At 51.4% G+C, this 12816-nt stretch overlaps 1 protein-coding gene across 1 annotated transcript; it reads left to right on the forward strand.

Annotated features, from left to right (window-relative positions):
* Window positions 1–276: 276 nt before the first annotated feature.
* DLX6 (distal-less homeobox 6) lies at window positions 277–5663 on the forward strand. The gene is made up of 3 exons (XM_059712384.1): window positions 277–1009; window positions 2252–2445; window positions 4372–5663. The coding sequence occupies exons 1-3, from the start codon at window positions 595–597 to the stop codon at window positions 4621–4623; spliced, it is 861 nt and encodes a 286-aa protein (XP_059568367.1). The 5' UTR covers window positions 277–594; the 3' UTR covers window positions 4624–5663.
* Window positions 5664–12816: the final 7153 nt, after the last annotated feature.

Below are 12816 nucleotides of genomic sequence, written 5' to 3' on the forward strand. Positions count from 1 at the left end.
TCCCTCCCCGGCTGCCCCGGGCGCGGAGCCGCGCGGCCGCCGCCGCTGCTCCGGCTGGGATTGGAGTTGCCGGAGGCAGGCGGAGAACTCTGCGAGCCGCGCAAACGCCAGTAGAAGCCGTGCGCCTGTGACGTCAGGGGGCGGCTGACCAATGGGGAGGCGCTGCCCTTTGGAGACAAACCATTCGACTCGTGGCGTCTGCATCAAGTCTGAAAGCAGACGCGCAACTTTCGCAGAATCCACCTTAAAATCTCTGCCTTAAACTGCACCAGCCCCCAAAAAAACCAAGGGGGGAAGCGAAGGGGGGGGAGAGCAGATTCCCCCCTCCCCCTCTCCTCTCCCATCCCTCCCCCTTCCTCCTCCCTTTGAGTTAACAAGGCCCCGCTCACTATATCTCTTTATATTAAAAATATATATATTAGAGAAGAGCGAGGGAGAGGGAGAACCACCTCCGCCCCCCCCCCTTTTTTAATTTTTTTTTTTTGCAAGGATCCCAAGAGCTAAGGTGGCTGCAGAGGGGAGAGCGGCGCGAGCCAAGTGGGGGGAGGGTGGAGGAAACCCGGGAGAAGGCTTTCTCCAGCCCCCAAAGTTTTGATGATGACCATGACTACGATGGCTGACGGCTTGGAAGGCCAGGACTCGTCCAAATCCGCCTTCATGGAGTTCGGGCAACAGCAGCAACAGCAGCAGCAGCAGCAACAGCAGCCGCCGCCGCCGCCGCCGCCGCCGCCGCAGCCGCACTCGCAGCAGAGCTCCCCGGCCATGGCAGGCGCGCACTACCCTCTGCACTGCCTGCACTCGGCGGCGGCGGCGGCGGCGGCGGCCGGCTCGCACCACCACCACCACCAGCACCACCACCACGGCTCGCCCTACGCGTCGGGCGGCGGCAACTCCTACAACCACCGCTCGCTCGCCGCCTACCCCTACATGAGCCACTCGCAGCACAGCCCTTACCTCCAGTCCTACCACAACAGCAGCGCGGCCGCCCAGACGCGAGGGGACGACACAGGTGAGAGGCCGCCGGGGCAGCTCGCTTCTCCCGCCTCCCGGCTGCCCCCCACCCCGCCCGCCCCGCTCACTTCCTCCAAGGCCCGGGCCTCCCCGGACCCCCTCCCCCAGGCGGCCCGGCGCGCCCCCAGTCGGGCCTCGTGCGCGCCCGCTCGCCTGGCGCCTGCCTGCCGGCCTCGCCCAGCCGGGCCCCTTCGCGCCGCCGCGGACCCTCGGCTTCCCCCGTGGCGCGGCCCGCCTGGCTCCCCGGTCTCCCGCGCCGCGGGGGCCGCGCCTTCTGCTCCGCGCAGGCTTCGCCCAGCCAGTTGGCCCTCACGGTGCACTCCAGCCCGCGGGTCTGGGCGCCCTTTGCCTCCCTCCGCTCCTCCGGGCTGTGCCCTGTGTTTGGCAGGACTGGCACACTTCTGCCCCGGAACTGGGGAGCGTGTTTTGCTCCCCAATCCGATCTGGGCAGCCAGTGGCCCCGTGCACTTGGGTGACCCGGAGGGAAGATGGCATGGCCTCTGGCTCTGGTTAAACTGGTGACAGTTCGGCTCTACCGGCGGGCTTTGAGGTGTCCCCCCACCCCCACTCCTGACCGGCCCCCTCCCTCTGGGTTTTGGATACATGGTTGGCGGCTCCTTTGTTCGTGGAGGCAAAACAGCGGGCCTCGGGCGGATGGTTCTCAGCACCCAAGGGCGATAAAGTTGCCGCGTGAGGCTCCGCTTGCTCCGGAGCTGGTCTGAGCGTCAGGTTGTTTTGTTTGGGGTTTTGGTTCTTTGCAGCAGAATCATTTCAAATACGCCAAGGGGTTTGGATGTGCGGGGCTTGGAAGTAGTGACAGCTAGTCAGCTGGCCGCGTAATCGTCAGGGTGGCTCCAGCACAGTGTGCGGCACTGTGAAGCCGGACCTGGGGCCTGGCTCTTCGGACAGAACGGCTGCCGCACGGCGCCGGGCGCCCGGAGAGCGGCCGGCGCCGCCTCTTCTGCGGCGGAGCGAGCCTGTTCGCCCGAGAGCTGCGGGAGCCCCTCAGTCCAGCCACGGGGTATTGTTAGCGCCAGAGTAGGGGCTGGGAAAGCTCTTACAGCCTCCGGGAGCACCTGAGCCCCGTGAACCCCGACAGAGCAGGGTGGCGGCGGCGTGGGGACGCTTTGAGGAAACCCTTCTTGGTCGTTGGGGAGAACCTGGTAAAGCCAGGCCATGTTCAGGGAGACTGCGGAAGTAGCCTCGCGCGTGACCGCTCCTCTGTATCCTTTGCTTGCAGATCAACAAAAAACCACAGTGATTGAAAACGGGGAAATCAGGTTCAATGGAAAAGGGAAAAAGATTCGGAAGCCTCGGACCATTTACTCCAGCCTGCAGCTCCAGGCTTTGAACCATCGCTTTCAGCAGACTCAGTACCTGGCCCTTCCCGAGAGAGCTGAACTGGCAGCTTCCTTAGGACTGACACAAACACAGGTAATTCCCGGGAAGCCCGAATATCCCCGAAATGCTGGCCCCGCTTGCAGATCGGGCAGGGAGCACATCAGGAAGAATTCTTGGCCTAGTCCACCAAGGATGGAAGATTAATGACCAATGCCTTTGCGCCGGGTACGAACTTTCCCTGGGACAGCACAGTGTGGAATAAATGAATACTGGATTGGATTTGCACATCTCCCCAACCCTCGGCGACCCCACCCCAGTCTAGTGTCCTTTGGTGACCAAGTTCATCCTTTATTCAAGTCCTATTTCAAAACAGAACAACATGAAAGAGAGAGAAAAAGATATTCAGGCCAGGAGGCAGAATAAAAAGATAGATAGATAGATAGATAGATAGATAGATGATAGATAGATAGATAGATAGATAGATAGATAGATAGATAGATATGTGATCCATTTGTGGGTCCTTGGACTTAAGAATTTCAGCTTGTTGACATAGAGTTATGAAGTGAAATCAAGAGGGGAGATAGTCATAGGCTCCAATAGGATTTTGTTGAGGGACCAAGGTGCCAGCTATTCGTCCTGGGATGGGTGAGGTGAGTTTTCCTGAAGATTGCCCTAAGCTCAATGGTTAAATCATCCTGGTGACTGGCTGGTGAGGCACCTCCATAGAGCACAGAACTTGGGAGCAATGGCAGAGGTGGAGATCAAAGAGAAGTGCTGCCCAAATTACAGCAGGTGAAGCCTCAGTTAAGTACAGTTGCTGAAGTTCTGCTGTCCTACTAATTTGAAAGACATATGGGCCCTTTCAGACTTCACAGGAAGGGGCTTAGGCAGGTATATTAAGACCCTGGCCATAAAGCCAGGCTGCAATCACCTGTGGTTTCTGTCCTTGTCCATCAACTTAGCGGCGTGGGGCGGTAGGCCTCATGTGAGGTGGGTGATCTTCGGCATGGGGACTCCAGGTTTGCTGAGACTCTTGCTGGGGAATGATTGCGTGGTGCCTTAGAACAGATGCTCCTAAGCTCTTCTGTTCAATTCAGCCTGCTTTCTTTTGCCATTTTGCCTCTGGAAATACGTGGGGCTTGCAACGAAGGGATTCCTGCTACTCAGTAACTTGTATTCCTCTTGGAAAAGCAGATGCCTATGGCTCAGGAATTTTGAAGGTAAAAGACGCAGCACCCTAGAATTTCCTTCTTCAAATAAAAGGAGACCTCGTACGTTAGCTTAGATATTCTCCCAACCCAGATTCCTGATTTCCATTTAATTTTCAGAGGCCCTTTGACTTTAAGTGGCTACGCTAACAATCATGTGATGATTGCTGACCACAGTTTGACTAAGCAACATACAAAGTAGGGATGAATGAGGGAGGTACAATCCCTAATCTCTGCAGGATTATGGGGATATATGTACGTAGGGAGAAAGATGCCCCATGCACAGTTTGTGGCATGTGCAGTATATGCATAGGGATATGTGAGTCATGTGGGTATAAATGTATAGGCTTTAATCTGTCCATAGTCATCTGCTCACTACATGCATAGAGATGCCAGGTTTGGGGATTGGTAAATATATTTTTAAGAAAGAGACTATCAGAAAAAGTGCATTCAGTTGGCTTTGATCCGAAAAGTTCTCTGTTTAAAAATCCCTCTTTCGACTTTGACCCCAGCTATCTCATGCGCCTTCATTTCTTATTTTATTCTTATTTATGCTGTTGTTTTATGCCTTAGATTTGCATCCAACTGAAGAGTTTAGGTATCCAGACGAGATACCTAGTAATGGGTGGGTAGGGTGGGGGGTGAAGAAAGAGGTGGAGCAAAGCGGGGACTGGAGGGCTTGGTGTTTGTGGGATTGTTTTATTATATTATTATTATTATTGTTGTTGTTAAATAATTGCTTCCAAAGCCTCAACGTGAGGCACCAGGGGATGTTTTCGAGCCTAACGATCGCCACTGCGTTTCATTCTAGGTGAAGATCTGGTTTCAGAACAAACGCTCTAAGTTTAAGAAACTGCTGAAGCAGGGCAGTAACCCGCACGAGAGCGACCCTCTCCCGGGCTCAGCAGCCCTGTCGCCGCGCTCACCGGCGCTGCCCCCGGTGTGGGACGTTTCGGCCTCGGCCAAGGGCGTCAGTATGCCCCCCAACAGCTACATGCCCGGCTATTCGCACTGGTACTCCTCACCACACCAGGACACGATGCAGAGACCGCAGATGATGTGAGTTGTCCGAGGGAAATGATACCCCTAGGGGGAAACGTCTGAACCAGGCAAGGAGGATCCGGGACCTGCTTGCAGCTGCCACACCGAGCCGAGCCCGTGGAGCAGGCTCAGGAGAACTCACGTCTGACCGGACCGTCTGCGCACTCGCGTGCTCTCCCGCTCCCTCCGTCTCTGTTTCTCTCTCACACGCCTCCCTTTCTTTTCCTCCCTCCTCCCTTCTTTCCTTCCTTCCCACCTTTCTTTTCCTTTCTTCCTTTTCTTTCCTCGTCTCGTCTGCCTTTTCCCTGGAGCAGCCTCAGTAATTGATCTTGCATCTTAGGGACAGAGGGAGGGAGGGAGAGAGAGAGGGAGAGGCTGGTTACTATGCCAGCGCTCCTGAACCCCCTCACTGTCACTGTAAGTATATTTTCCCTTACCCCTTGGGATCCAGGCCCTGAGCCTCTTCTTCTCTTTGGGAGTATCTATCAAAACAACTTTTTTTACATACATCCCCCCCCCCTCCCACCACCACCACCAGAAGAATCTGCGCAAACATGGCAGCGTTTTCACTTGTTTAATGAACTTAAGGCGTTACATGATGAAACAGAAGCATTTCAGACTCCTACGTTTTTATTTACCAATCCCAGACTGACAAAAATAAATGAATAAATAATAAGAAGAAAAATAAAAGAAAAGCCCTCACATAACAGCCATTCTCTAAAGGAAAAGGAAAAATCAGCTGAGATTAGAACATTGCCACAAAGGGAGCGCTGCATGTTTTATCAAAATGCAATGAACAAGAATGATGATTTCTAAACAAAACAAAACCACTCTTTTCCCCACCCCCAAACCCTGAACTGGAATCAGGAAAGACAGAGGAAACAACCAAAATCATGGTTCTATTGCTTTGATACTTTTACTAGGTGAATTGATGGCATTCACTAAGCTAATAGGGACGTTTATATCAAGAAACATTTCTGTATATATTGTTGAATTTTAGTTGTACATATACTTTGTATGTTTTTGTCTTCTTTCATATATGGAGTAAAAGCCACAAAACGCTGGGAGTGTCCTGTATATTTCTCCCTATGTGTCTGTATCTCATCACCTCTCCCTCCTCCCCTCTCATATATTTTCTATCATTCTTAAAAGAATTCCCATTTCCTAATATGGGAAGCCCCATATATACATCAAGTGCTTGCAAAAGGTGTCAGTTTGAAGCACTAGCCTTTGTCTTAAGTACTTTACCATTAACCATGGGTGTTTTCCCAGCTTCCTTTCTATATTAAATTTTATTGTAATTTCTTCAATTTAAAAAAAAATCAGAATGATCTATCCCCTGACAACCTCTCGTGCTGAAACTGAGTGTTCTCCTCTCCCTTTTCTCAGCTAAAGAAATACAGCTGTATTTGTCTTTCTTTGCAAGCACTTTTTAACCAAAAAAAAGGAAACAATATGAGAAAAGAATAGAAAACAAATGCACAATTATGACTATTTAACGTTAAACCTTTGCAAGCTAGCTAGGTAGGAAAAGCACGCTCCTGGATGCAATACATCCTCCGATCTTGTGGAAAGCTTAGAAATAATGGAAATGAAAAGTCCTTTCGTCATACAAGCAGGAAGCCCCATACTGCGAGAATTAATGGCTACAGACCTGGGCATCCTTCAAATTATGAACCTTGAAACCACTGAGCCATTTATCAGAAGTCAATAGAGACACTCAGAGTGCTCCCTATAATGACAGCGACATACAGCCGTGCAAAAGGACAGTCACTATAATTAGACACAAAGCAAAGACGACTTACCAATATACCCGTGCCTTTTTTTGTTGAGCAACTTCCACGCTCAGTCAGTCTTCAGAATGGTTTAAAACCGATCAGTCTTGTCATTTTCTAGCATTCGCATTGTTACATTAGGAAAAATGTTTTCTTTTCTTTTTTCTCCCTTCCTACTGTGAAACTTTGGGTTCGTAGCTCCCCAGGATCAATTCTGAACAAAGCCTCCAGCTGCAGTGCCATCCAATTTGAAGCAGACATTGGGGACAATTTAAGGTTTTTATCCACAAGAAGGTTTTTTTCCATTCTCTTAAATGCAGCCATAATTAGAGTAATTTTTCATGTAGCCCGCTGATTACAGCGTTTTTACCGTCAAAGATAATTACCTGTAATTTTCTTCCACTTTTAATACTAAAAAGCCATCTTTATTTAGATTCAGGAACAGGAAAGGCGAAACAAAAGAGGGAAATTATTCTGTTATTCATACACAGATTGCAGAGACGTAGGACCTAAAATTGAAAATTAACCAAAATTATAATGCTGAAAAGAATAGAAGAGGCTGCAGAAGTACAGCTGGTAGTGGGGCTTTGCTGAATTATTCAAATTACGTTAGAGAGAAAGCTACCATACATCGAAACCAACACTAATTTTTCTTAAAAAAAAAAAATCCACCAGACACAGGCCAAACCACTGGTAAGTGCATGAAATTCTGAACCCCAGAAAATGCATTTTAACACATTGGAGGTGTTGTCATGATGGGCTTGTATCAATCTATCTCTTAATGTGAGTTTAATTAAATTCTGCCAGAACTCTCCTTGGAAACTGGGCTTCCTGGGCTCCCTGAACCTCAAGGGTTAATATTTTCGCACTTTAGGTTGTATTGACCCTGTAAACTGGCTGCTGAGAGAGGGGTTGGTAGGAGGGGCGTGGGCAAAAGGCATCACCCAGTCGCGGTGCCTACGACGCCTCCCCACGTTCGCACTTCCCCGGAGTTCTAGAGCCTCGATCTGACCATATTTCCCATTTAAAAAAAGAAAGAAAGAGAACAATAGCTGCGGGCGGTGAGGGTGAAGGGGGAAATTTCTTCCCGGCGCCAATAAGCATCTCATTATCTTTTGACACAATTTAGTCCAAAGGTTCCCGCCGCCGGCGGAGAAAGGCCTTTCTGCACTAGGGTGAGGGAGCCAAACATTGCTCAGGCTCCTGCCCTGAACACCTCTAGCGGCGTCCAGCGTGTACGGCGTCAGGAAACAGCGTCATCTATAGATAGAACAGCAAGGAGTCTTCCTCGCCCCTTCCTGAATCAGGCTGGATTCTGTGCTCCACATCTCGGCTCTGCCTCTCAGCCAATCATGCTCCTCTAACCCCAAGGTCGCAGCTTTCGGCCCCGCAGGCAGTAGCTCTAGGAGAGGCATCCCACCCCTTCCCCACCCTGCCCCCACCCCCCGCTTGAGGCAAAGGCCCTGCAAAGGAGCCCTGAAGGGTTTCAGAGGCCAGTTACTCCTGAAACTTTCTCCCAAAGTGGAGAATGTGTAAGGGGCTATACAGTCTGGAGATAAGACTCCACCTGCCGTTGCAAATGTCCGCATACCTGTGATAGGAAAGGAGCACTCTCCCAAGCTCCATTTGCTCTCCCCATGCCCCCAAACTTGAAACCATCGCCACGTATAAAGACCTCAATGGGTTCGCCTAGGACTAGCTTTGAGTAACAATTTGCAAAGAGATTTTAGCTTGGAATCTCCAGCGCTCTCCCTCCACACCTCACAGAAACCTAGTCCTTTCCACAGGCTCCAGTCACAAGTTGCACCAAATACATCAACAGCACAGAAAGCAAAAAGAGACAAAGCCAGTTCTTAAGGATCCCATCCTCACCTGAATCTTTTACTTACCAGAATGACAACCCCTTTACTGTTAACAGGGGGGATAAAAGATCAGAATTGCAAAATCTGTAAAGCAAAGTTGCAGTCTATAATGAATTACAACAGCAACACATATACCTTGGAAAGTGTGAGAAGATAAGTATGAACTGTGCCTTGAAGTATGAAAGAAATAAAAACTTACCCCCAGTGAATATCTCTTAAGCAATGATCAGGTCTAGAAATCTATACTGAACAGAAGCAGAGAGGAATATTTTTCTGAGTCTCAGGGCAGAAGCTCTTTCTCTATATTCTTGGTTGAGTGAGCACATCCAGGTGTGAAATTGTTTGCACACCCCAGCACCTCTTATATTGCCAGCAAAATTAGCTGTTATTACTGTCACTGTTTAGTGATGGTTAGCGTGATACAAAAAAAAAAAAAACTGCTGTAATCAAGACCTGGCGCATCTTTGCAAATTACAGATAATTGTAAACGTCCAGATTATGATAATAGCATCCTAATCCAGCCTGCAATATAATTATTACAGAGTGTTACATCTGAAACTGTCCAGTAGGGCTAATTCAGCCATTATTTAGACCCTATTTTTGCACTGCAAATGGGTTGCTGAGTTGAAAATGTACGATTGTAATTTCACAGGGCACTCAATGAGTAATGGTATAGGAAGAGGAAAATACAAAAGTGAAATGTGAACAGTAGCGATCAAATCAAACCCTGAAGGACAAAAGACTGTTTGATTCATATGGAAAAAGAAGAGTGGGAATTAAGAAAATAGCAAATCAGTGGTCTGAAGCACTACGTGTCCAAATCTTCAATACGTGTGGGGCTGATGTGTTTGCAAGGGCTGCTGCATCTGCTGTTGCCTGGAGTCTGAAATAATTTTTTTCTTTTTTCTTTCCTTTTTAAAAAAAACCTTGTCTTTCCCCAGGCTCTCTAAAGCATTTCCTTGGATAAAAGTGCCCCTCCCCCAAGCAAAGAACACTTGTCAGTTTCACCATTGTTTCCACCAGGGTGGACTCAGAGTGCCTGCCACTTGTTTATGAACATTTTCTTAAATGAATTTGCAGCCTCTTGTTATTAGCACAAAATGCCCTGGGTGCATGTAAGTGTTCCTGAGCTTCATCTCCATTCTCTTTCACAGGGAACAAGTCGCTGAGTGTCCTACAGGATATTAGCAGAAAATATATTCATTGCTGCTAATTCAATAAAGCCGGGCTGGGAAGCTGTCTCTACTCTGCTTGGCTGGCTACTGGCTTTAATCCTATGATTAACTTTTATTAATTAGACACCCCCCCCACACACACACACAGAACCCAGTTCTAGCTGCTTGTTTTGCAGCAAGCCATTAATGTGCTTCTTTCTGGATTCCAGAAACTCCAGTGTTTTGGGGGAAAGGACTATCCTTGCCCCCAGATAGGGTTGTAAAACTCCAAGGTGAGTCTCCTTACAAAATGGAAGAACCAAAGAGAAAGGGAGTTGGAGAGTAGAGCAAGAGGGTCTGGAGAGAGGCTGGGGTGCTGTGCTGGTCCCGGAGTGAAAGTGAACTCCAGGTTCCAGCTGTTGCCTCCAGGAGGATGAACCCTGCTCTGGCTGAGACTTCTGGAGTCTAGTTCTGGTTCCAAGTGGGGACATCTGGGTTAGGGTTACCTAAAGCCCAGATATCCCCAGGAGCTCAGTTTTCCCACCAGGAGCACAGAGAATTTCCTGAGCATCTTTTCCATCCTCTAGGACATGGTGGTGATGATTCTTCCTCCTCCCATCACCTCACAGACCTGGGTACTGCCTCGCCAGGGCCATCCCGCAGGGTGGCAAGCCGGCTTCCTAGCTCCTGTGAATTTAAGGGCAATAATGAAATGTCCCCTGTGTAGTGACCCCTGTTCATAGATGAAAGTAGAGTCCATGTCCTGCCTCTTCTCCCGCCTCCCTTCTTCCACCTTGCAAACGGCAAGGGGCAGGAGTAGTCTTTGGATGACAGTAAGCTTCCATGGGCAGATTTCTGCCTTCTCGCCTTTGCACGGGGGAAAAAAATGCTTTAAAATAAATCATAGTTTTGTGAACTGCTTACTGCTCGTCACCCCCACTGGCTTAAAAAAAATACACTAAACTGTGTATAGCGGGGATTTGACAGAGAATCATTACTGAACTTGGAGTGCGTGTGTGTGTGTGTGTGTGTGTGTGTGTGTGTGTGTAGAATGATGTTATGAGCCATTTTTTCCTTCCTGTGGCGAAAGGTCGTAATGTGTGGTATTTCACGGTTTTATATAAATCTTGGTTTAGGATGTGGAACAGACTCAATAATACATGCGCTTTTGGCAAAGAGACTCCTACGGATCCCCATAAATCAGAAGTCATACGAAGTCCCAGCGAACAAAAGAGCAGAAACATTTAATTGCTGCAAAACAGGACCCCCGTCCCCTTTAGAGGGAGATTCATGTAAATTCCCTCGGTTCCTATCTTCACGGCTAGAGCTCGACCTATAAAACAGGTTATTACATTACAGCCGGCAACCCTGAGTGCTCGGAAGGGAAGGCTCCCCGCCCCCACCCCAGCCCCTCCAGGGCCACGGGGAACCTAAAGCTAGTCAGATGCGAAAGAAAGGCGGCTGGGGCTGGGGAGGGGGCTGTGCGGGGCTGCGTAGGAAAACATTTAGCCAATCCCATAGGTGCTACCGCTACCTGGGCCGTTTTGGAGGCCCAGAGTTCGCTGCGCCTGTGAAGAAACCTAGTGCAGCCTGCAAAGACCGCCGGCAACCTGGGAACCCGAGCGGAGGGCGGGAGCCAGCCGCAGCGCCCCCTCCCCAAGCCCCGGGAGGCGGGAGCCTCCACCCAGCGCGGTGGGAGGGGGCGCTTCAGGGTGGAGGAGAGGGGTGACCGCAGGCGGAGCCGCCGGCGTGGCGCGCTTCCCAGAGGTGCGGAGGGCGTCTGCCCTCAGGGCGTGCCTCCCGGGAGGGCTGGGGAGTTCGGGGTTGGCGAGATCCCAGCGGCCAGTGGGAGGTGCGCGATCCAAAGGGTTGCGGGATGGGGCCGGGAGGGTGGTGTGGTTGGGTAGCCCTAAAAGTCCCACTCCTAGAATAAAAGGAGGCGCTGGGGCGGGGGGACGGGGGGCGGGGGGGAGGCAGGGGGCAGCGTTCCAGGAGGCATTCCTGGCGCGTCGGGCTGGGGAGCTCAGGAAACTCGGTGGTGTCAAGGCCGCAGTGAGCTGTAGGGCGCGCCGGGAGGAGGCGAGCGCGGCCTGCCCTTGGCGCGCTGTGGGCGACTCCCAGGACGGCGCGGCCCCGACGCCGCGAGCCGTGGGGCGTCCGGTGGGATCAAAGGAGCCAGAGGAGGCCAGCCGGCGCGTCTGGGATTGTGGGCTAAGGGGCGGGAGAGAGGAGATTGGTATAGGCGGGGAGATCCTGGCCTGGCCGGTGCCACCGGGAGAGGGTGTATGTGTGCGTGGGTGTGCGGGTCAGCACGCCCCTGGTGGAGGTCGAGCCCTGGGTGGGTCCGAGGGTGGCTGGAAAGGCTCCCGGGTGGGTGACCCAAAGCGAGGGAGAGCTAGCGAGTGAGATCAAGGGCATCGAGGTCTGCGGGTTCCTCTGTGTGTGTCTCAGGCCCTGTGGCTCAGGACTGGAGCCGCCTGGCACCCACAGGAATGCGGCTTCTCTCGGCTGCCCAGGCCGCCCCCTGTTCCACAAGGAGGTGGCCGCCAGGAAAAAGAGGGGGGGGGCAAAAATCTGCTTAGCCCAACACGGGCCTCAAACAAAGGCTAATTTATCTGATCTTTTATAGCAGGGCCAGCAGATTCGGGGCCTCGTGGGCTTTGGAGGGGATCTGAAGATGGGGGTTTGGGAGTGTGAGGGTGTGTGAAGAGGCTCACGGAAAAGAACATGAACTCTTGGAGTGGGCCTGGCATCTTGGGAGCACTGGACTGAGAGCCGGGCTCGTGGGGACGCGACGGGAAGAGGCAGGCAGAGGTCCAGGAAAGTGGGGTCTGCCGATCAAGGAATCTGGGTGGAGCGGTATACGTTTACATTAGATATAGGAATAAACAATGGGGAGAAAGAGGGCGAGGGAGAGGAACATCACACAGATATTTTTAGACTTTGCAGAGGATCTGTTATTTTTACATCCTTGGGCGCAGGGCTGCAGGGAGTTAAATCCCCCTGGGAGAATCCCCATGGTGCCAGGGAAAACCCGCTGCAGACTGGTTTGGCAGAATATTTTTGTCCACGGCTCCCAGACCCAGTTAAAAAAAAAAAAACCGCGCGAGAGAAGAGGCCATTGCGAGTGGAAGGAGTGAGGTTAGCACAAGGGAAGGAATCCTGAAACCAAGTCTGCGCGTGGCGTCCTGCCTGGCCGCCTCGCAAGGCTTTGGTGTCTGTAACAACAAGCAGAGTCAAGGCTGGGCGTGGGAGGGGGGTCGTTAAAGAACTGCCCTCTCTCTTCCTGGGAAAAGTCCAAACTCGCCGTTCCCTCAGCTTGACCGTGCGGGGTGATAGCGAAGGGGGATCCTCTTTCCAAAGCCAGGAATGGAGGTGGGGAGAGGACCAGGCGGCTGAGAAGTCATCTACCCTCTCTGTGTGC

This window comes from Myotis daubentonii, chromosome 10 (assembly GCF_963259705.1).
Source record: "Myotis daubentonii chromosome 10, mMyoDau2.1, whole genome shotgun sequence".
In the NCBI taxonomy this organism is placed as follows: domain Eukaryota; kingdom Metazoa; phylum Chordata; class Mammalia; order Chiroptera; family Vespertilionidae; genus Myotis; species Myotis daubentonii.